Here is a 22187-nt window from a genome sequence, read left to right as displayed (position 1 = left end):
GTTGTAGAAGTTTGTAGAAGTTTAGAGAAGGTAAGGCTTGCTAGCAGGTAGGCTAGTTAGTTAGCCTAGGAGGTTGCAGAAGTTTATAGAAGTTTAGAGGAGGTAAGGCTTACTAGTAGGTAGGCTAGTTAGTTAGCCTAGGAGGTTGTAGAAGTTTATAGAAGTTTATAGAAGTTTATAGAAGTTTATAGAAGTTTATAGAAGTTTATAGAAGTTTATAGAAGTTTATAGAAGTTTATAGAAGTTTATAGAAGTTTAGAAAAAATATATAATATACTATAGTAGGGAAAAAGGAGGAGGTTATAAAGGGAGGAGGTTAGGGAGGGAGGAGGTTAGGGAGGGAGGAGGTTAAGAAGGGAGGAGGGAGAAGATTAGGGCCTATAGTAGCTAACTCTATATACGCAAAATAGTTTGTAATAGGCTTATATAATAATATAGTTTATTATTATATTATAGTTCTATTACTATACTTATAGTTATAATATAAAATTAAGATCTATTAGTATAATCTATTCTACCCTTAAGGATTTTTACTTAATAGTTAATAGGTATAGTATTATTCTAAAAATAGCTATATTATATTTTAAAGTTATATTATACTAAAAAAATTCCTAGTTTCCCTTAGATACTCTACTAAAGCTACGCTAACCCTTTATATAAGTAGCCTGTAATTAGCCTAGAAGTTTATATCTAGCGCTAACTATATAATTAGCCTAGAAGTTTGCAGATATTTGCTAGCGCCGCAGGCGTGCATTTAGCGGAGCGTCTGATTCATGAGATAAAGTTTTAACCAGGTAACTACCGTACCATACCGGTACATCCACGCACGGACGGTTCCCAATCCCCCACTCCCGCCACACCCAATCTCCTACACACCAACCAACCAACGCCTTTGCTGCCAAGCTATCACTATCCTCCTCCTTCACCACCTGCCTAGCTATCTTCTAGCCTGCCATCGTCAGCATGACAAGTATGAGCGCTTTCGAATAAGTTGGGAGGCAAATGTCGAGATTCCAACATTCTTTCTCCATGCAGTACCCAAGGCAACTAATTAGATAATCACTTGTCTGGCGAAATGTCACCACTGTCCAATACACTCATCCGCGCTCTTGTGTCTAAAGTGCATACTGCCTGAGGCTCTGGAGCATTTCATATCGGATATGATGTGGATAATGCCACTTCAGAAGTATGGTCTTGGGTATATCATGACTATATACCTAGGTATCACAAAAAGCTAATTCTGCCAAGGAGCACCTAGGGCCCGATTCAAGTGCTCAATTTCAGTCCACAATCTCCTAAAACGACTAGCCATCCAACTCCGTGCGCTAAATCCCTGGATCAATTTGCAAGCTGGCCTGCAGTACACACAAAATTTCAGTCGACCGTTGATCCGCTATTTCCCCTTGATCTGCGGATTTGCACCACTACTAATTCTTGAACTCTGTTGACTCAATGAGGCAGTACTACGCTGTGTTCGAATCTTCATGGACTTGATGGAGGGTGATGGCGAGGGCCTTGGAGACGGGCGAGGTGATCTGCGCGGCTCAATCATCTGTTCAAACCTCCCTGCGAGGTCTTTCACGCGGCTCGACGAACTTTTCCCTTCCTCTCCAACGCCATCCCCATCTCTTGGACTTTCATATGGCACGGATAGCACGCTGCTTCCATCGATATCCGCATTGACAACGCGTAGTTTTGACTTTGGTACAGTGAACATGACCTGCACTACTCTCCGTTCCACCGCCGCTTCCACATCCCAATCGGCTTCGCTAGCCGGTGTACAGGGTCTACCTTCGAACGTCTGTACGCCGAGATGGTCTGGTCCAATCGGTGTACGCGGAGTGGGTAACTGTTGGTCAACATCATCAATGTTGATGAGAAGATTCCCCCGTTCACGCCACTCTCGACGCTGGCGCTCCCTCTTCGCCATGGCTACATCCTCTGGTGCCCCCCAGTCGTCTCCCGCGTTCCGTCGCCATGTCGGGTCTTGTTCATCCTCCAACCAATCTTGCTTACCTCTCCTGTTACGCCAGAAACTAGCGTCTGAGGCTGCACGACGTGGCGGGAGATCAGGAGCCGGGAACGACTTCCTAGCATCAGATGTCACGTTGCCCACAGGAGGGATGCGAGCGTCTTGGTAGGGTTCATGATGGGAAGCGGTTATCGTCAGAGATCTTGTGCGTTCGGCACTAGAGACAGATCTTGTCAACACCCTGCGTACGCTCCCTAACCAGCTGCGACGTCGCTCCCTGGTTGCTGGTCGCGAACTAGTCGAATTATCTACGATGTACGAAGTTCCTGGAGTGGCAGTATTCGCATGACTGCTACTTCCATCGGTATCACGATAGAGATGCGAATATGAGGAAGAGGTTCCAGGTCTAGCTCGCTCGGGGTTGCCGCCCAACAAGGCTTCACCCTCTGCTTGAAGATGTGGGAAAGATGAATGAGCGAGATGCGCTGCCTCATGATCTCCGCAGCCGTTGCTACGAAGACTTGTTAGTGACTGTGTTATCGGATCAAATGGAGAATGTCGCCCAGTTTCGCTTTTCCTGCCTGGTCTGTCACGAGTAGGACTTCCGGTAGGTGTCTTAAAGGGGTTTGCATGAGCTACACTCTTAGTGATAGCTGCAGAATGCACAGACGTGCTTCGCAAGACATCTGCACTCGAAGATGTCCATGACAAGTCAGATTGAGTACTTCTCTCACTCAGGTTCGAGCTCGTTCGTTCTGATGACGACCTATCTGGTGACAATCTCACATCGAGTAGTGGGCTCTGTCGTTCAGGTGTAGTAACCGGATCCTTTGGGGGTTTTGATGAAGTATGCAATGCACTCGTGTGCTCGCTTCTACGTCCTTGGGTGTCTGTGAACAAATTTAAAGCAGCAGTTGTCGACAGGAGTGAAGCCCCCTGACAATGATTTCTTTCCATCATCTCAGCTTGCCTAGGTCGGCCAGTATCCGCATGCGATTGCTCCTCGTCCGGTTCTTCCTCAAGCTCGTCGATTGGGTGAATCTGGCCCGGGCCATGAACTTTTCCCATGGTGTACGCTGGCCTCCCACTGAGACTGCGTCGTAGTCCCCTTGTAGGACTTGGAATTTCGACCAGTAGTCCAGTTCGTTCTGCATCGCCTCCGGTGGCTGCTCGCCAGCCTCGAATTCCTTGGGTTGCGGAAGGGAAATAGTATGAGCCGTTCAGGCCAACCGGGTATTCGGATCCATGAGCTTGATCATGGCGACCATCGAAGCCCGGGGAATAATTTTCAATGGTATATCGCTGTGTCGTGAAACTGAGGTCCTGGAGCTGCTTCTCCCGCACATTGCGATGTCTCTTTAGGCGCCTGATGTACCACATGTAAAATGCAAACAGGCCACAGACCGCAGCTACTCCGATGCCTAAACCAATACCTAGGCCTGCTTTTTGGCCGGGACTAGACAACGGCCCCGACTTGGAAGGTTCCGGATATGACAGATCTATAGGAGGTATGTAATCCTTTGTCCACGTGTTAGAGGTGATGTTGAAGAAATAAGTTTGAGCATTGGATATTGGTGTAGCTCTTTTCCTCCGTTTGCCCGCTGCTGGAATGGAATATCCTCCAGTGATCATGAGTATTTCACCTGGCAGCATGACCGCGCCATGGCCATACAATCCAGACCCTTCGGGAAGACCACTGCCAGACGTGACAGGCACGACCCACTCCCAGTCACCCTCTCCGCCGTACCCATTGGCCACGTTCAAAATGGCAAGCTGAGGATCAGCTGCTGTGTGAATGTCACCGACCCAGCCTCCTATGACGATGATCCTTTGTCCATCTGGCGTCAGAACGGCGGTGTGTCCTGAGCGGGGGTCGACGTTGGTCATGTCTGCACGCATGGCCAAGCCAGTACGGGAGGCGTCCGGCTGCTGCACCCCGATGAATGTCCAACCCTGCTCTGGAAGCGAAAAGAGCGCAATCTGTGACATGTTGATGAAAGCCGTACTAGTATGACCACCCAACAACACAAAATTCTGCTGTTGGGTCTGTGTGCCATCGCTTCGGTTCGAAAAAGTAGGCGAAAGGCCGGTGATACTGAATCCTGCCTCTGGTATGGGTGGCCCGCGACTAGGAGACATGTCTAAATTGTACATAATGGTTGCACTGTCTATCTCGGAAGGCTTTAGGGTGACCATGAGATTGGAGTAAGCAGCGGAAGACTGCCAATCCTCTAGAGTAGCGGACTGATTTGGGCACATTCCGCCGAAGATGTAGGCGCCCATGTTTCCAGCATCGCCTCCTACAATGGAGGAGAAGGCGACGCCAGCACTGAGGTAGTTGGGGCCCATGCTAGATGCAGACAGTGTGCTTCTGATATTAGCTTCTTCCTGTATCCAAGTGCCTGCGCCTTTCTTTTCCAAAGGATCAGGCGTGAAGCTCCAGACCTGCGCTCCCGCAGCGCCCTGCGAGCAGTTGCCAGTGTAGACGGTGAGGTTACCTTGGTTGCCCAAAACGGGGGTGAAAGCGCGTGGAGCCCGGTCGTCGAGAAAGGAGAGTGTCGAATCGAGAGTTGTATATGGGATGTGGGCGACGTTAAGTTGGGATGATAAATCGACTGAGCGTAGCTGGAACTGTGTCGAGGACTCTGGGGATGGTTGGAAGACGTAGAGCAGATTGTCGTATCGAAGGATCCTGGTCGGATTGTAGGGCATCTGGGCTATAGTGACGGGCAACAGGAGGAGCCATTGCGGCCAGACCGCCCGCGGCCATTGGAGCGGAAGCATGGTGAACAGACTGGAAGATGCTGCTGTCAACAATGGCAGGAGGGCCCAGGACCTTTACCGCAAGCGCTGACGGGCAGGCTCCATACAGCGTACTGTGGGTGTTGTCGAGCCAGCCTATACTGAAAGAAAGAGAAGTATCGAGACAGGGTGTGAGTGTGTGTGTATGTAAGAGAGAGTGTATGTGAAAGAGAGTACAGATAGGTGGGTGGGCGGGAATAGGATGACGGCTGTGGATCTAATGCTGGGAGAGTCCACTTTGCGGGCAGGTGGCCAAGTGGATGGATGGCAGATGCTTAGATGTCCAGTTCACGCACGGGGTGGCACACGGTGGCGGGCACATGGACTCAATAAACAGTGTGAGCCCCCAGCCCTCCCGCCAGCCGCTGGGTGCCTACATACCTGGCCCTGGAAGCTTCGGGGGCGCAGGCAGTTTTGGTGGAAAACGGACAGTAGGAAGTCCAATGACGGGCGCCAGACAAGACTGGAGAGCCTGGTCTGGAATGCGGCACAAGGCGAAGAAAGCTGTTGGCAGGCTGAGCCGTAAACACGCGTCGCCCGGAGCAACGCCCGCTCCCCCACAACATGGATGCAGCCGCATTCACATGATGCTGCGAAACAAGGTTTCTGTTATATGTTATAAGGGTAGCATGGACGGAGATGGGATGCGAGATGAATTTTGCACGAGCCCTGGAGAGTGCAGCAAATGAAGGCGTATTGTGCACAAAGGGAGGGAGGAGAGGAAAGAGAGGGGGAGAGAAGGAGAGAAGGAGAAAGAGAGAGGGGCTGGGGCCTTGCGCAGGGCTGGTCCCGGGGCGGGGCAGCACACAGCACGTGCCAAGACAACACCGAACACCGAGTCTGGTGGGGGGGGGACGATGGACCTGGAAGACTGGGAGCGGAGGCGGTGATTCCCAGCAACATTGTTACCTACTTTGTCCGCACCGTCTCTATGGATCTCATCTGCTACTCAGTCCTGTTGTACATACGCAGCCTGGGTGATGCAACTAGCTGCACGGTACCGTACCGGTAGAGCCTAGATAGTGAACCTACATGGCATCTTTGGCATCTCTGCATCTCCAAGCATTTCTAAGCACCTCTAAGCATCTAGACGCTAAACTTCATACCCCCGTTGGCACAGATCACGCTACCCGTCGTCCACCCAGCCTCGGGCAGACACAGCATACCCACCACTCCAGCAACCTCTTCGCTGTACGCTGGTCGGCCTCCGGCATTCCGGGATGCCTCGTAGATCTTCTCTGGGTCGATGCCCTTCCTCGGAGCGGCCAGAGGCGTCGTCTCAATAAAAGGCTTGTTCTGCGCAATGAAGGCCTCATCGTTGCTCCAGTACATGTCCGTCGCCACGGGGCCTGGGTTGATGGCGTTAACCGTGCATCGCTCGGCTAGCTCGCGAGACCATGTGCGCGTCATGCTCTCCAGTGCGGCCTTGGTGCCTCCATAGATGGACTGCCCTTTGTATCCCAGCGACGAGCTGACCGACGACAGATTGATGATGCGACCAGATCGATCGGTGGGCAGATAGGGTAAAGCGGCCTGTACGAGGAGCAGCGGGCCCCGCACGTTGACGTTGTATTGCCTAGCAAAGTCTTCGCAGTCAACCTTATCGACCAAGTTGTTGCCCGACACGCCTGCATTGTTGACGATGATGTCAAGCTGGAATTTGCCCGTCTTTGGGTGTTGGAACTGGTTCTTGGCTACGTCGACGACGTGCCTGGGTCCCTTTTCTGAGCCCATACTGGCCTGCACGCTGACCGCCCTGACCCCGTACTCGGCTTCCAGTTCCAGGGCAAGTTCTTGGGTTGCCTGTGTGGACGAGTCGGACGTGTAGTTGAGCACGAGGTGGCTGCCTTTGCTTGCGAGGTTACGTGCAATCTCAAGGCCGATGCCTACGACTGTGAGTCTGAGGAGGGCTAATGGCAGGCTTGCACATACCCCTTGATGCCCCTGTTACTATGGCCACTCTGCCCTCCAAAGGGCGCTGACTGGCATTGGTGCCGAGATTGGTGGACGCTGTACGTGTGTGAGAGGGTCTGGTTGCCATTGTGTGGGTGGTAGGTGGACTTGTTGTGAACAAGTGTGTGCTGCAGTACTCTAGTTGTGAATGCTGTTTTTATTGTTTTTGTTGATGATTTTTGCTTTTGCTGCCGTGTTTGTGATTATGGTTGTGGTTGTGGTCCAGCTGTGTGTCTAGGGCTCATTGGTGGTGGGTGCATGCTGCAGGCCTCCGTCTCCGTGGCGGGGTCAGAGGGACGGTGTACGGTGGAGAAAGGAGGAGTAGAAGGAAGGCAAGGCAAGTCGGCGGTTCTGCCGCAGCATCGTGCACATTCGCTCGGAGATGGCCCGAACGTGGCAATGCTTTATATACTTGGTCGCAGTCTTTCTCTGTCCAGTCTCCCTGCCAGTGCTTGAGTGTCCAACATCGTTAGCAAGTTGTAGGTAAGTTGTCAGCAAGAGAGTCTGGTGTTGAGCCGTTAGTGGTTGGCCGAAGGAGGGCCACTTGGATCATGCAGGATAATGACTAACTGCTGTGTGTTACTATTGTTTGTATGTACATGTATATGTACATATATAGGATGATGATCCTTCCCCCACCCCCTCTATGATCTCTTCAAGCTCCCAAGCTGAGTGAGACGTGGCATCATCATCGCAGAAGTTTGTCCACTAAGCTGGCACGGAAGACGAGGCATGCGCTGAATATGCTTTTGATAGTGCCTGTTGGAGATTGCTAACAACTCTGCGCTTTTCTTTCTTCTTTTGCTGTCCCACACTCTCAGGCCCTTGCGCTGCTCCCTCACATCCCGCACTGGCGGTACTGACCCTGGCCCTGGCCCTGGCCTGGGGGGCTTGGCCAAGAACATGGAGGGGCATATCGATAAGAAGAGGCAGTAAGCAGTAGTACGGTAGTAGTACAAGTGGGCAGTATACACAGTATTAGTAGGAATGGCACAGGCTGGTGGCAGAATCCCAACCGCTCGTTGTGCATCCGTCCACCCACGACGGCTGTGTTCCGACTTCGGGCACAGTAAGGCTCCTTTATATATATATATATATATATATGTATGTGTGTGTGTGTGTGTGTGTGTTGTGCGTGTGCCTCTCGCTCTGTCATATGTTTCGGCTTCAAGACAGGTGCTAGCAGTACAACGAGAAATGCTGTATGCTGTTGGTACTAGACCTGGCATGCAGTCTGGCCATCCATCAGCCAATCTGCCAGGAGAGCCAGCAAGGGCGAACTCTATGCTTGCAGCTCTCTGCCAACCCAACCCTGGTTCGGGGCAGAGCTGGAGGCGGTGTGGTTCAACGTGCTAAGTGCTAAGCGCGAGAAACCCCGCGCAGAAAAACATCGCTGCATACAAAAGCACACCATCCCGCCCAACTGATATTCTCCTCCCTTCCTCACCCTCACCTTCGCCCTCACCCTCTCACTCTCCTTCTCTACCCACTCCCCCTTCTTCTTTCTCTTCCCATCTCCTAAATCTTCTTCTTCATCAAAGAATCCACCTTATTTGCACAGCTGTTGCCCAGCACACCCACATCCATAATGGTTCACTCTTCAGTTCTTGGTTTCCCCCGCATGGGTGCAGACCGTGAGCTCAAGAAGGCGAACGAGGCATACTGGGCCGACAAGCTCTCACGGGAGGAGCTGCTCAAGGAGGGCAAGCGTCTGCGTCTGGAGCACTGGAAGATCCAAAAGGACGCCGGTGTCGACATCATCCCCAGCAACGACTTTGCTTTTTACGACCACCTCCTCGACCACATTCAGCTCTTCAACGTAAGCATCGATTGCCATCCGTCATAGATTGCCGTAGTGCTAACGTACAAAGGCCATCCCAGAACGCTACTCCAAGCACTCGCTGCACGCTCTCGATGAGTACTTCGCCATGGGCCGTGGCCACCAGAAGGATGGCGTCGATGTCCCCAGTCTGGTACGCCAAGTAAACTCGGCACTTCATGTCCACGACTAACATTTCTACAGGAAATGGTCAAGTGGTTCGACTCCAACTACCACTATGTCAAGCCTACCTTCCAGGACGGTCAGACGTTCAAGCTCTCGGAGAACCCCAAGCCCGTTGCCGAGTTCCTCGAAGCCAAGGAGGCTGGCATTATCACTCGCCCAGTCCTCATCGGTCCTGTCTCCTTCCTCGCTCTCGGCAAGGCCGACCGCGACCAGACTGTCGACCCCATCACACTTCTCGAGAAGCTCCTTCCTGTATACGTGGAGCTCCTTGAAAAATTGAAGGCTGCTGGCGCCGAGAACGTCCAGATCGACGAGCCTGTTCTCGTCTACGATCTGCCCCAAAAGGTCAAGGATGCCTTCAAGCCTGCATACGCGAAGCTCGCTGCCAGCAACTTGCCCAAGCTTGTTCTCGCCACCTACTTTGGAGATGTTGTACACAACTTCGACGTCTTCCCCAGTCTGTCCAACGTCAGCGCTATCCACGTCGACCTTGTCAGGAACCCTGAACAGCTCGAGAGCGTCATCAGCAAGCTCAGCTCCAACCAGGTCCTCTCTGCAGGTGTCGTCGATGGGCGCAACATTTGGAAGACCAATTTCAAGAACGCCATCGAGCTTGTCGAGACTGCCATTCAGAAGCTTGGAAAGGACCGTGTCATCGTGGCCACATCCAGTTCCCTTCTCCACACCCCACACTCCCTCGATAGTGAGAAGAAACTGCCCGAGGAGGTCAAGGACTGGTTCTCCTTTGCTGTCCAGAAGGTCTCCGAGGTGGTCGTCATCGCCAAGGCTGTGACTGACGGCCCTGCTGCCGTCCGGGAGGCGCTCGAGGCCAACGCCAAGTCCATGCAAGCTCGCGCATCATCCGATCGCACCAACAACAAGGCTGTCAAGGACCGTCAAGCTAGCGTAACTCCCGAGCAGCACGAGCGCAAGTCGGCCTTCCCGGAACGTTACGCCCAGCAGAAGAAGCACCTCAGCTTGCCCATGTTCCCTACGACTACCATTGGCTCCTTCCCCCAGACCAAAGAGATCCGTATCTCGCGCAACAAGTACACCAAGGGTGAGATCACTGCTGAGGAATACGAGAAGTTCATCGAAAAGGAGATCGAAGATGTCGTGAAGATTCAGGACGAGCTTGGCCTGGACGTCTACGTTCACGGTGAGCCTGAGCGCAACGACATGGTTCAGTACTTCGGTGAGCGTCTGGACGGATATGTCTTCACTACCAAGGGATGGGTCCAGTCTTACGGTTCCCGTTGTGTTCGCCCTCCGATCATCGTCGGGGACATCTCCCGTCCTGCTCCCATGACGGTCAAGGAGTCCAAATATGCGGCATCCATCTCCAAGAAGCCTATGAAGGGTATGCTTACTGGACCCATCACTTGCTTGAGGTGGTCCTTCCCCCGTGACGACGTTCACCAGTCCGTTCAGGCGCAGCAACTTGCTCTCGCCCTTCGCGATGAGGTTGTTGACCTAGAAGCCGCTGGGATCTACGTCATCCAGGTTGACGAGCCTGCCCTTCGCGAGGGACTTCCACTCCGTGCTGGCAAGGAGCGCGAAAAGTACCTCGCATGGGCCGTGGACTCGTTCAAGCTCGCCTGCGCTGGTGTCCAAGACTCCACTCAAATCCATTCTCACTTCTGTTACTCAGAGTTCCAGGACTTCTTCCATGCCATCGCTGCGCTCGATGCTGATGTTCTCTCGATTGAAAACAGCAAGAGCGACGCCAAGCTTCTCAAGGTGTTTGAGGATAAGGCTTACCCTCGCCACATTGGTCCCGGTGTCTACGACATCCATTCTCCTCGTATTCCCTCGGAGCAGGAGATCAAGGACCGCATCGCCGAGATGCTAACCTACCTCAAGCCTGAGCAGCTTTGGGTCAACCCTGACTGTGGTCTGAAGACCCGTCAGTGGAAAGAGACCAAGGCTGCGCTGACCAACCTTGTCAACGCAGCCAAATTCTACCGCGAGAAGTACTCTTCTTAGATTCTTTTGCCATTCGGCATCTCTTGGGACTGCATTTCATCAATGCAGTCGCTTTGTGTGGCATATCAACATGCTACCATGTAATGTGTGTATGACGTTATTATGATACCCAAAAGTTCAACCTGCATCATGGGTCGTTGGACGAATTAAAAAGGCATGGAGATCTGAAGTGCATGGACGATCTCAACATCGGCGTTCATCCTTTGCAGATCAAGGCTATCTGTGGCGTTTACCTGATTTATATAGAAGCGACATTTGTCGTAGCTCCCAGATGACAGCAACTGTTCAGGATCTGGACAGTCAATCATCTCACCTTGAGCAGAATCTAATCAAATTTGGAGTTTCGAGATCAATATCCTCTGGCCTTTGCTTATGATATGGCCAGCCCTGTGACCACATGCCAAGATGACATACGTGTGCATGGGAGGCCTAATTTGGGTCTGGTAAGCACATCTATTCCATATAATGTACCTGTCTTCTACATTTCGTGTTGTAATAATACTGGCATATTTCCTTGCGATGTTTCCCTACATCTATAAGCCACTAGATGCCGCCCGGGAGGAGATCAGACTGATTACGATTCTCCCGGGGTCTCGCAACGACAATATCAGCATCTCGATTTCACACATACCATTTCGAATTTCCGAAAGAGACTCATCGAGCCGTGCATGTCCCAAAATTTGCTGGAGCAGCCTACAAGCATCCTTACCATCTGGATGGTTAGCTGGGGAGACGCTCGAGGGTAGAACTATATTTCACTGCAACGGTCTGTCGAATGAAACATATCCCACCGAAACTCAAAAAACATCAACGGTACCTTATGCTTCATGGGACCACCCTGATCCTACATTTGCCCAAGCAAAGTACGAAGGAGCCTATCCTGCAAGAAAGACTGATCAGCACCACCCAAAATTTGAAGCGCTTTCGTACACATGGGGCGGAACGCAAGGCACTCGGTACATTCATCTTGTGGATGGGAGCACCCTCAAGGTTGGACAGAACCTATATAATGCGCTGCAGGATCTCCGCATGGCGTTCCAGCCCCGTGTGATCTGGATTGACGCTCTCTCTATCAATCAGGATTGGGAAGAGGAGCGGAACCAACAGGTGAAACGCATGCAGCACATATACTCTCGCGCCAGCCGTGTTGTCGTATGGCTTGGACCTGAGTCGCAGAATTCTACACTTGCACTGCGCACGCTAGAGTACCTTGGACAGCAAGTTGAATATACAAAGTCAAACTTCTGGCTGCCAGCACCGTTCCGCAAGGAGAAGGACTGGTGGCTTCCAGAGCATCGAATCGATTACAGTCCCGAAGTATGGGATGCCATTGTACAACTCGTACAACGCCCATGGTTCGGCCGGCTTTGGATCATGCAGGAGATACAGCTTGCGAATCAGGAAGCGATTGTACAATGCGGCGACGTCGAGATACGCTGGTATCACCTGAGAAGGGCTTTCCTGAAGTTTCGACGCATCACGAGCGGAATACCACAATTTGCTGCCGGCACCTTTGCATTCTACAGGATGCATCATCTCCTTGATCTTGCGTTGAACATGAATGACGGTGGTTTTGAGAGCATCATGACGACATCTCTGAACTGCCAGTGCACCGAACCTCGGGACAGGATCTATGGATTGGTAGGATTGCTTCCTCGGGCCATGGCCAAACTCATTGAACCCAACTATGCTCTTCGCGTGGGAGAGGTATATGCGCAGACTTTGCTCCAAACAATACGTGTCACCAATCGCTGGCTTCCCATGTGTATTGAGAAATCCGGACGGGGTCCTTGCGTGGATGACCTTCCATCCTGGGTTCCCCATTACTCAGACCCCGAGACGTACAGCGCCATCGAAGCTCCATTGGCTTTTGCCAGTTCCTCATCAGCAGCACAAATTACTCACAACCCACCCAACGAGCTCGAGGTGGCTGGTGTATTTTGTAGTGGTATTGCCGAGCTGACGGAGCTCATTCCTAATGAGCCTCGAGTTGCTATACTGATGATCCGCCGTTTCTGGGAGGAGACGCTATCAGCCGGTTCATATCCTACCGGCGAATATACCCTTGATGTGTACGCCTGGACACTGGCTATGGGCAAATTGAAAGAGTGCTGGACTCAGACCGACTTCGATCCTAACCTCGCAGACGCAAAAGCAGTACTAGAAGAGCTTTACAATGGCGATACAGGCCACATGGGTAATTGTGAGAAGTGCTTCAAGCCTTGGGTGCTGCGTACATTCCAGAGGTTGAGTGGGAGAAGACTGTTCCGTACACAGAGTGGTTATATGGGTATCTGCAACAAACATGCGCAGATTGGCGATCAAGTCATAGTCTGTCTAGGCTTATACTTTCCAATTCTTGTTCGGCCGGCTCCACATGGGACACATGAACTCATAGGCCGATGTTTCGTTCATGGTATCATGTACGGTGAAGCGATCCTTGGACCCATACCTAAACCTTGGAAGGTCTCGGTTAGTAGAACGACGAGCTTATCTGGTGTTTCGGTTCTGGAACAGAGATTCGTTAATCTGGAAACCGAGGAAAATACGCATTCTGATCCAAGACTAGGGCCGTTACCGGATGAGTGGGAAGAGGTGGAGATGGAGGATGACGTGCAAATGGGTGTATTTTTGCAGCATTATAGGAGAACAGGGACCGAGGAGATCTTCAATTCGGACCCAAGATTGTTTCCAGAAGCGTTGATGGCTCGTGGTGTTAGTCTGGAGACTTTCACCTTGACATGAGGCTAAAGTGACTTTGGACTTCGTATCACATAGTCGTACAGTTGCAGGAGAAACAGTGAAAATCTGCGAGACAGTGACTAAAAGAAGCGAAATTGGTTGAGATGTGTATACTTGGTCCTCAGCAAACGGAACCCCTTGCTATTTTGTCGTGCCTCTCCATGTTACGCGTAACTTACACACTTCACGCCGCCGGAATAGCGCAGAGGCAAGACAACACGAGATTGCGACAACGTTTGCATCAGAGTCATGCTCCGAGAAGAAAATATGGGTTGGCCGTTCTTTTCACTCTCGAACTGTCATAAGACTCCCAATAGTAGACTGCATGAAAGCGAAAATGATCGTCGGCGCTGGTGTGAAGCAAACTTTGGTTGGCCATCTTCCTCCGTGGTCGAACTCCGCCAAAGCGCACAAGTCGAGGCTTGTCAGGTACTAGTATGAGCTTGATTGATCGCTTGATGTTTAGTGGCTATCTTTCCCAACTTAAGAAGGGCATGATGGAAAAAGTCCTACGCCGTCGTTTTGCAGGCGCGATATACAAAGACAGCGTATCTGATACTAGAGTAGTTCCTCACCCAGAGCTTCTTCTATTCTAGATCTAGGTTTCATGTCATTGCTTAGCATATCAACTTTAGTTCGACCTAGTGTTACCTACTACTCGCTTGGCTGGCCTCGGTGCTGACCACGAGAGGGGACACGCATTTGTGAGCTTGTAACTCGTCTATAGCAGAGCATCTTCTTCCCCCGAAGCAGTCGACCATAACATTCCAAGTCACTTAGAGTACAGCGCTGATATCGACATCCCCGACGCCAAAAATGTCAGTAGCGTGGCAAAACTAGCATTACAATACGTTGTCGCTGTTAGTTCAACTCCCAAGGCTGCGGATTCAAACTTAGAACCATGGGCCACGGGTTTCCCATATCAACCAGCTAGATCTCGCGACTTGTGCTACCTCGACCTGCCCGGACTGCCTTCAAAGAAAAACTCCCGTCAAGCTGTCTCAGCAGGATCTCTCTCAAGTCATTTCTACACTCAAAGACGAGTATAAAAAGTGCTGTATTTCTAACATGACCCGTAGAACTGTAAGAACAAGAGACATGACGCAAATGTGGCAACCCTTGTCAAGATATCTATACCAAGCACTCTTGCCATGCTCCCACTACTGTACTCCCTACCACCTTGGCGCCACGCCAGTCGGCGAACCATAAGACTGACTCCACGTCGCCGTGTACTTCTCACTTCCAACAATGGTTTGACTCTTCACATCCGCAAAGGTCACACTTGTGACCATCGAGTCTGTCCCAATCCACGTCGACCATGGCGTCGCCGTCCTAACTCCCTTGACCGGCCCTACACTTACCGCCGTCGTCTCGGGCCAGACACCTGACCAGACCGTAGGACCGGGGATTGTATATTCGGTCACGCATGGTGTGGTTGAAGTTCTGGCCTTTGTAGTCTCGGTCGAGCAGTATACCTGTAGAGTGTAAGCAGTGATGGGATGGAGACCCAGGTATTGGAAAGAAAAGGTAGAGGGGAGAAATGTACATTGTGGACAACTCCTGGGTCGTCATAGCTGTATGCTCCAGGGAAGGATACTCCTTTGGGAAGCTCAACACTACCGTCACCGGTGACTTCAATTTGTACACAGTCTGGGTAGAACTGGGCACCGCGTCTTGGATTGGCTTTGTAGGACACATCGCCTTCGTGAAGGGCGATGATCTCGGCGCGGATCAGATAACTGTTGTATCAGAGTTGGTAGCTGCGCTCCTATGATGGCCAAAAGGTTGTCGAGTCAGAGATTTAGATGGACTCACTATCCAGCTTTGAGGTCTCTCGGTATGCGAGCATTCATGTGCCCGAAATTTCTCGCAATGTCTGATGTTGCAGACCATTTCCCGGGCTGGGGGAACGGATTACTTTGATACTTTCCTGAATGCCAAAGCTTGACAAAGGAGTCCTCGATCGGTGGGTCGGGGGAGATGTAGACGAGTGAAGGTCCTGTTATTGATGTCAAATCTCGTGCTTTGTTTCCATGGAGCATGTACTAGTGTCGCACCATGGTGACTTGACGCAATCACATCATCAGTATCATTTCTAATCTCATGATGCCTACAGCAACTCGTTAGTACATATCTTCGTAGCGCAAACGAGAGTCCCCATATGCGTACCAGTCAAACGTCAAATTGTCGCCAGGTGCAACCTTGATGGTGTCGTGAGCTTGTATGTCGCCTAAGACGTTGCAGCGGAGATCGACGGAGTCTAGGTCCTTCACTGGTCCGTTGTTGTAGCCTCCCTTGCCATTCTGACCGTTGTAGGCTGGTATGCGGATGCCCTTGAACGTGCCCTGATCGACACCGTTGACGAAAACGCCCTGCTCCATGATTAACAACCAGTTCGACCAGATGACTCGAACAACAGACCCAGATAAAGGTATGGGCGCATGCTTGAGTGGCAGCAAGTGACGCAATGAGCGTTGAAGTGCGAACCATATTGACCAAAGATCAACGACCCCAGAGATGGACAGAATGGAAGAGAGAAGTGACCATCGAGATGTTAGGATGCTATATAGTGCAATTCTCCTTTGCGTTTGTTTTTGCGGTAAAACATTGAGACATGCCGTCGGTGCTTGAGCCACTACCGCTATACCCTACTGAATCTCAGATTGTTAATCTAATTTAGACCATGGAACCGGCAATGTATAGCCACGCGAATGGACGACCAGTTCCGGGAACATGGGCTTCTCTTCCGCTTGCGCCCACATTTGCCATCAGGTGTAGTTTCGGTTGCTTGTCAATCCATGTAGTGCATACATCTCCAGATTCATTATAACATTTTTAGAGGGTATACATAGCACTCGATACAACCACATCTCGTTGTGCTTTGGATTAGTAAGCCAGGACCTTTGGAAAAAAAAAGCAACTAACATACCAATCGGTACATAAAACGACAAAGCCCACTCCCTAGTCAATTACAGGCCATTGCATCCATTATATACACATCCTCCGCCTTCCACCCTGTCCACCTTGCTTCCTCTAGACTCCCATCACTTACAAAAGACCAGCAACACCAAGAAGGGCAGCCGCCGCAGCCGCAGCCGAAAAGCCGACAGCATTTGCCGCATCCGCAAAAGTACTGGCAGTCGGGCTAGCTGCACTAGCAGCGCCTGAAGAGGTTCCCGATGGCGTGGGTGTCGCGTTTGCTGGAGTAGGAGCACGGCTTTGGGTAGCCGCGACACTCGCAGCGCTAGCCATGGAGGCAGACTGGGCAGCGAGAAGGGGTTCAGCCGCCTGGCAGAACTGAGTGACCTGGTTCTGAACTGGGGGTTTCTCATTGGAGTCGGGGCAGTTGTTGTAGCAGGTGAGGACATCGGTGTAGACAGTGCACATGCAGACGTAGTCGTTGGGCTTTTGGTTGCAGGCGTCGATGCGGCTCTGGAAGCCGGAGACGCAAGCATCGACGATGCTGGAAATCGTGTTAATTGACGGACGGTTGATCAGACTTGTGTGATTGTAGAAGACGGTGCTGGTGATAAGAGGAGAAGGGAAGAAAGGGATGAGGGAAAGAGGGTGAGCGTTGAACGTACTTTTGAGCCTGGCATTTATCCTGCGCAGCAACCAGACTGGCAGTGGCCGAGAAGGTGAGGGCGATGGCGGTAGAGAAACGCATTTTGATTAGGTATGAAGGAGTCGCGTCGGGTGCGCGTGTTACGGCAGTCTACTACGGATGCGAGGGAGGTGAGCGGACCAAGATGCAAGATGAATGTTGTCAACCAACGAATGGAATCTTAGTCGTATTCAAGTGAGGGTGGTAGAAGATAGTCTCCAAGCGAGTGGATGGAACGCAGATGGTGTTTGATGTTTGGGTTTGTGAAGTTGACAGAACAACCAGGTAGGGTGGAGGAATGCAAAACCAGGAAAAGACGGCCCAAGAAAATCAGCGGAAGCCCAGAGTCTTATAAGACCCGCCGAATTCTGACGCCACCCATTTACACTGTACAATATTAGAGGCAAGGTCCGAGCCTGTTGAGGCCAGTGCAGACTGCAGAACTGACACTGACCCGACGACCCCTGTTGTCGCTATGCTCAGTTCAAAGCTCTACCGTACTAGTCATCAAATGAGACTAGTCGTTCTCGAATTAAGACTTCGTGGAGCACCAACTTGCTCCGTGCTTTATGAGTTGTGCTTCAGCTCTCCCCCTATTCAATAGTAGTAGGTAGCACGGGCTGGTTGCTTGCTGAAGACTGCTTTTTGAGTGGTCACCGGGAGGGGATACCTACTCTCTACTGTGGTGTCCCATGCTGCAAAACCTGCAACGAGTTTTCTGGTAGTTGTCGAGTTGGGCATGCAACTAGTCAGCAGTCGTCCATGCAGTTCAGTGTTCAGGTCATGCAACCAAGTACAAGTGTGTACAGTATCTGTAAGAAAAATGATCCGATTTTGTATAGTATTGTACACTCTCCATTGTACTGAGACAGGATCAAAGCGGGGGGCGGGGGGACGGGGGGACGCGAGAAGAGAAGGACGCTAACTAGGCTAGGTAGGTACAATGTGTTGTCGTCTCTGATTGGGCATCGAGATGACAGCTTCCTTGTGTCCGATCCCGAGCCCTTTACGATTTTGAAGAGAGACACTCGATGATTTATCGGGCTTTTGCCAGCTTACTGTACATCCTATACGAAACCAAACGTACATCTACCACGCCATGTGCCGTACTACAACATGCGTGTACAGTATCTGTATATGCGCTGTTCTCTGCTCGCGGCGGTAAAAAAAAAAAACCCCCTACCTACTATATATATATATACGTGTGTGTGTGTGTGTGTGTGTGTGTGTATATAGTACCATAAGTATGTACTATATAGTTACAGGACATATCCCATGTACGATGCAGAACAATCCAAACGCTTGGACTGCAAGCTGGTCTCTGTCGTCCGAACACGGTCAATGATCTCGCTTCCCATCCATTGAGTGATTTAGAGTTATTGTACTTACTGCTCACTGCTCAGTCGACTCACATCTTTCTCTTATCCAATCTCCACTCCTATCCCTTGACGCCCAGGTACCGGTAGAGTAATCATCTCCCTCCACTCTCATGCTTCAACTTGAAGAGCTCATCTACTACACACTGCCTTGGAGAGCACTTGATCAACCTCGTGTATCGACATGAACCTCTGTTGTCACAATCTGAATATCGTTCCTTATTCAGCTTCTTGCATAACGCTAGACAGGCGCTCAAAAGCAAGGGCAAGCGCTTCGGTCTTGATTTCTTCACAAAACGCCCTTTGCAGACAAATGCACCATGCCTGGTGATCAACCCCAAACTAGACATGCCGCCACCAAAACGTCCCGGTCAACATGTTCAAAGAGTCTGCCTCGTCGCTCCTTGCCATGCTCCTCAAGCTTTCCCATGTTTTGTACACGAGTATATAGCCGCACCATCTCAACCTTGGCTTGGCGAGCTGTTGCCAAATATTCCTCTTCAAGCCATACGCATCATACCAGCGTCGATTACCCTACTCCTGACCGAAGCCCACGGTTTCCTCCACAGCGATAGTAAGCTTATTGTTGAGCGCTTCATACGTCTTATACGGTGGTAAATCGAGACGATTGAAGCTATACCCAGTGTCAGCTTCGTCTGCCTCTGACAGGCTTTGGAACGCATGGGAAAAGAGAGTGTACGTACCATGTGTGCGACTTGGGCAGTTGATTGGGTTCACCCGCCTTTTCAATCGTAAATCTTCTCGGCCCATCACTACCCTGCAGATCCTTGAATCCATTGACAGGAATACGCGAAGTGCCCGTAGCAAATTGCAAGAGACGCGACTTTTGTTCAGCATCCCAGCTGCGGATACACTTCCAAAAGTTCTGGATAACCTCGTCATTCTCCGTGTAACCACGATAATCCGTATGCTTCTTCCAGTCTTCCACATCGATATCTGCAATGCCACCAATGAGCAGTTCGAGCTCACGTTCGTCAAAGACATTTACTAGATCAGCGGGGATAAGCTCGTGGAACCCAGTGATGAAGGCCTGGAACTGTTCCTCTACACGCTTCTGGATACGCCACTCGGTGATGAGTCTATCGAACATCAGTCACGGGTCCCAAAGACCGCAAAGAGGGCATACATACTCGACGTATTCGTGTTTATTTTCGTTTGTCACCTCAATCTCATCGCCACCCGGCTTCAACTCAATGCTGACAGTCTCACCGAATCGCTCGTCATCGGTAGCAAAAGTCAACTCCAGTGCATCGGTAATGTCGTTATTCCTGAATTTCGTTAGATCACACTTGCATATATGAGTAGTATCAAACTTACAACATCCATTCCAAGTTGCGGTGGAAATCAGCGTCCACGCCCTCCATGTCCTGCAAAGCCACCTTCTTTCTCAAAATCATCTTGTAGAAGGCACCAATGAAGAAGGCGTCCAGAAAACGGCGATGGAAGATAGCGAGGCCGACAACACGACCAATGAATTTGAAGTAATTCAGATGCTCGGGGTTGATGCCTGAGTGGGGATTGATCTGAAGCGTATAGTTGTCATGGGCCGAGTACTCAAACAGACAGTAGAAGGGGTTGAACATTTCGTGAGAAAGCAAGAAGAAGAATTCTCGCGAAAGACCTCCGTAATCCAGGCCGTCTTCGCCATCGAACTTGATCATCAGTCGCTTCTTCAAATCTGCTGCACTTTGGCGCATAATCTCATGATACGAGTCTTCAAAGATATGGGTACGTCTGACCTTGACGTGGCATTGCCCGGACACAATGCGGAGCGCTGGTTGCGATCGGAAGTAGATGAGTTTTCGACGGAAGTCACGCTTGTACTGTGGGACATTCTGGTCCAAAGAAGACGGCAACCTCGGATCGTCCCATGTCGTAGTCTTCGTGTTATGGTCGACAAAGTAGACTCTGGCGGTGTTGGTAAGGCGCATTTCCCATCCTGAGGGTAGGGGACCTAGTTGTGAAACGGGCTGCTGCTGGATGGTACTGCCGTTTGCCGCCTGTCCACCATACATCCTAATATATTGCTGTCTGCGTGGGTCCACCCATGTGGTCGTCCTCGTGTTGTGATCAACAAAGTATGGCCGTCCTTCAGGAGTGTGACGCTGCTCCCAGCCAGAGGGAAGCTCTCCTGTGCCAGCCGTTGTTGCTCCTGTGGCCATCATACTCACTGCGCTCGCAGAGCCAGCCGGTGGCGACGGCTGTCTTTCAGCAAGTGTGGGCGAGTTTGCTCCTGTTCGATCCTCGGGCAACATGCGGTTCTGATGCCTAGTGCGCTCCTGTTGCGTTTGTGCTGCCATGGCGGTGCGTTGATCTGCCTCGTTGAAGCCCGCACCAGGCCTGATCCACGTCGTTTGCCTCGTGTTATGATCGACGTAGTAGGTTCGGCCCAAATGGTCCTCTCGACGTTCCCAGCCCTCTGGTAGCCGTCCTTGAGCATCTTCGAACGCACTATATGCACCATTGCGAGCCGGTGTCGCTCCGCTAGGAGCGGGTCCCGAGGGCGGGCCCGTTGCGGAAGCCTGGCTGAGCCTCTGAGCGCTGGACTGGGCCGAGACGGAGGGTCGTTGCTGGCCAGGATAGACGTCGGGAGGGTGGAGGTTTGTGGTTGAGGCCTGAGGGGTCGAGGTAACAGCGCCTGGGACGGCGCCATTGACAGATAGGTGGGGGGAAGCGGTCGGACGGGTCGCACTTTGCGCGCCTTGGCTGATGGGCGCACTGAGGTTCGTAGACAAGTTCAGAATCAGCTTGCCATGGACGACCATGTTGTCGTTTGACTTTTTGAGGTCGCGCGTGAGCATTTCTGCGAGACGTATTAGCAGATCATGTAGCATTATGCGATGGTGGTGGCGGTATGCGCATACCATCGCCGCCTGCATCCAGATCGATTACGGAACCAATGCGGACATTGATGACGCCCAAGAAGCCCTGGTCCTTCTTCTTGAACTTCTTCTGGTCGAAGATCTGGACTGCCAAAACGCTCTCCTCATTGACTCGCCTGTGGTATGGATTAGCGCTGTGCTGGGATGCGGTCGCTGGGCAGGAAAGGGGTGGAAAGAGGCATGGGGCGACATGACGTACATGTCGAAGCTCTCGTTCCAGTACGGGTTCAGCGTCTTCTTGATGACATTGGTGGTGCGCGTCTGCTCGCCGTTGATGGTGGCCACGGCGAAGGGGTCCGGGAAGCCTGTTATCGAACGAGATTTATGTAAGCGACGGACGGACGGACAGACTATTCGGTGGAGGGGAAGCAGCGAGCAGCACACTGTATACAGCGCCCAGCAGATGGTGGGGGGCGGGGAGGGGGGGGATAAACGTACGGAAGACATCGCGCTTGTAGAGTCCATCGGCGGCAATAACTACAGCTTGGTCAGAACCAACCTCGGGCGTGAAAAGGTGGGGGAGAAGGTAACGAACTGGTGATGCGCAGGTTGGGTTGTCCGGCGGCGTCCATGATGCGCGCTTAGGTGGGTGGGTGCCGCAATGCGGGCAGTGAAGGACACGCAAGTACAGGAACAGTAGCAATAATGACGACGAAGACGATAGCAGAAGCAGCAGCAGCAGCAGCGACAGCAGTAGGAGCAACAGGAAGAGAGGAGGAGGAGGAGGAGGAGGAGGAAGGTGAGGAGTAAGTAAGAGTAAGTAGGAACAGCGGTAGCAAAGGGGCGGAAGGAGGGGGGTGTGGGGAGAAGAAGGAGCAGCAGGAGCAGGAGCAGGAGGAGGCGG

The 22187-nt window shown here is 51.6% G+C and overlaps 9 protein-coding genes across 9 annotated transcripts; 4 read left to right on the top strand and 5 right to left on the bottom strand.

The window, feature by feature from the left end:
* Positions 1 to 1393: 1393 nt before the first annotated feature.
* IAQ61_000106 (uncharacterized protein) lies at positions 1394 to 4756 on the bottom strand (the record flags this gene model as incomplete). Its single annotated transcript, XM_003835212.1, has 1 exon — positions 1394 to 4756. The coding sequence occupies one exon, from the start codon at positions 4754 to 4756 to the stop codon at positions 1394 to 1396; it is 3363 nt and encodes a 1120-aa protein (XP_003835260.1).
* An 883-nt stretch (positions 4757 to 5639) lies between these two features.
* IAQ61_000105 (uncharacterized protein) lies at positions 5640 to 7360 on the bottom strand. The gene is made up of 3 exons (XM_003835210.2): positions 7298 to 7360; positions 6707 to 7231; positions 5640 to 6660 (listed from the first exon to the last, which is right to left on the bottom strand). Exons 2-3 carry the CDS (start codon positions 6813 to 6815, stop codon positions 5861 to 5863), a joined length of 909 nt encoding a protein of 302 aa, XP_003835258.2. The 5' UTR covers positions 6816 to 7231; positions 7298 to 7360; the 3' UTR covers positions 5640 to 5860.
* A 955-nt stretch (positions 7361 to 8315) lies between these two features.
* MET26 (homocysteine methyltransferase Met26) lies at positions 8316 to 10718 on the top strand (the record flags this gene model as incomplete). The annotated part of the gene is made up of 3 exons (XM_003835207.2): positions 8316 to 8546; positions 8599 to 8700; positions 8751 to 10718. 3 exons carry the CDS (start codon positions 8316 to 8318, stop codon positions 10716 to 10718), a joined length of 2301 nt encoding a protein of 766 aa, XP_003835255.2.
* A 519-nt stretch (positions 10719 to 11237) lies between these two features.
* On the top strand, positions 11238 to 13463 carry IAQ61_000103 (uncharacterized protein; the record flags this gene model as incomplete). The annotated part of the gene is made up of 1 exon (XM_003835206.2): positions 11238 to 13463. One exon carries the CDS (start codon positions 11238 to 11240, stop codon positions 13461 to 13463), a length of 2226 nt encoding a protein of 741 aa, XP_003835254.2.
* A 322-nt stretch (positions 13464 to 13785) lies between these two features.
* Positions 13786 to 14509, top strand: IAQ61_000102 (uncharacterized protein; the record flags this gene model as incomplete). Its single annotated transcript, XM_066094533.1, has 2 exons — positions 13786 to 13889; positions 14191 to 14509. 2 exons carry the CDS (start codon positions 13786 to 13788, stop codon positions 14507 to 14509), a joined length of 423 nt encoding a protein of 140 aa, XP_065955386.1.
* A 123-nt stretch (positions 14510 to 14632) lies between these two features.
* IAQ61_000101 (uncharacterized protein) lies at positions 14633 to 15950 on the bottom strand (the record flags this gene model as incomplete). The annotated part of the gene is made up of 6 exons (XM_003835204.2): positions 14633 to 14935; positions 15007 to 15199; positions 15276 to 15459; positions 15518 to 15570; positions 15630 to 15832; positions 15882 to 15950. 6 exons carry the CDS (start codon positions 15948 to 15950, stop codon positions 14633 to 14635), a joined length of 1005 nt encoding a protein of 334 aa, XP_003835252.2.
* Positions 15951 to 16508: 558 nt separating this feature from the next.
* IAQ61_000100 (uncharacterized protein) lies at positions 16509 to 17127 on the bottom strand (the record flags this gene model as incomplete). The annotated part of the gene is made up of 2 exons (XM_003835202.2): positions 16509 to 16923; positions 17045 to 17127. The coding sequence occupies 2 exons, from the start codon at positions 17125 to 17127 to the stop codon at positions 16509 to 16511; spliced, it is 498 nt and encodes a 165-aa protein (XP_003835250.2).
* Positions 17128 to 17294: 167 nt separating this feature from the next.
* IAQ61_000099 (uncharacterized protein) lies at positions 17295 to 17668 on the top strand (the record flags this gene model as incomplete). Its single annotated transcript, XM_066094532.1, has 2 exons — positions 17295 to 17349; positions 17466 to 17668. The coding sequence occupies 2 exons, from the start codon at positions 17295 to 17297 to the stop codon at positions 17666 to 17668; spliced, it is 258 nt and encodes an 85-aa protein (XP_065955385.1).
* A 1306-nt stretch (positions 17669 to 18974) lies between these two features.
* IAQ61_000098 (uncharacterized protein) lies at positions 18975 to 21915 on the bottom strand (the record flags this gene model as incomplete). The annotated part of the gene is made up of 8 exons (XM_003835199.2): positions 18975 to 19074; positions 19145 to 19540; positions 19592 to 19729; positions 19779 to 21264; positions 21326 to 21459; positions 21543 to 21648; positions 21782 to 21820; positions 21879 to 21915. The coding sequence occupies 8 exons, from the start codon at positions 21913 to 21915 to the stop codon at positions 18975 to 18977; spliced, it is 2436 nt and encodes an 811-aa protein (XP_003835247.2).
* Positions 21916 to 22187: the final 272 nt, after the last annotated feature.

This window comes from Plenodomus lingam (assembly GCF_022343315.1).
Source record: "Plenodomus lingam strain CAN1 chromosome Unknown contig_1, whole genome shotgun sequence".
NCBI classification, from domain to species: Eukaryota; Fungi; Ascomycota; class Dothideomycetes; order Pleosporales; family Leptosphaeriaceae; genus Plenodomus; species Plenodomus lingam.
This window is presented reverse-complemented; position numbering and strand designations above follow the sequence as displayed.

Excerpts from the sequence above, each read along its gene's own strand:
- IAQ61_000105 (XM_003835210.2), bottom strand. The coding sequence starts at position 6,815 with ATGGCAACCAGACCCTCTCACACACGTACAGCGTCCACCAATCTCGGC. Across the intron at positions 6,661-6,706 it reads AGTAACAGGGGCATCAAGGG|GCATCGGCCTTGAGATTGCA; the intron begins GTATGTGCAAGC and ends TCACAGTCGTAG.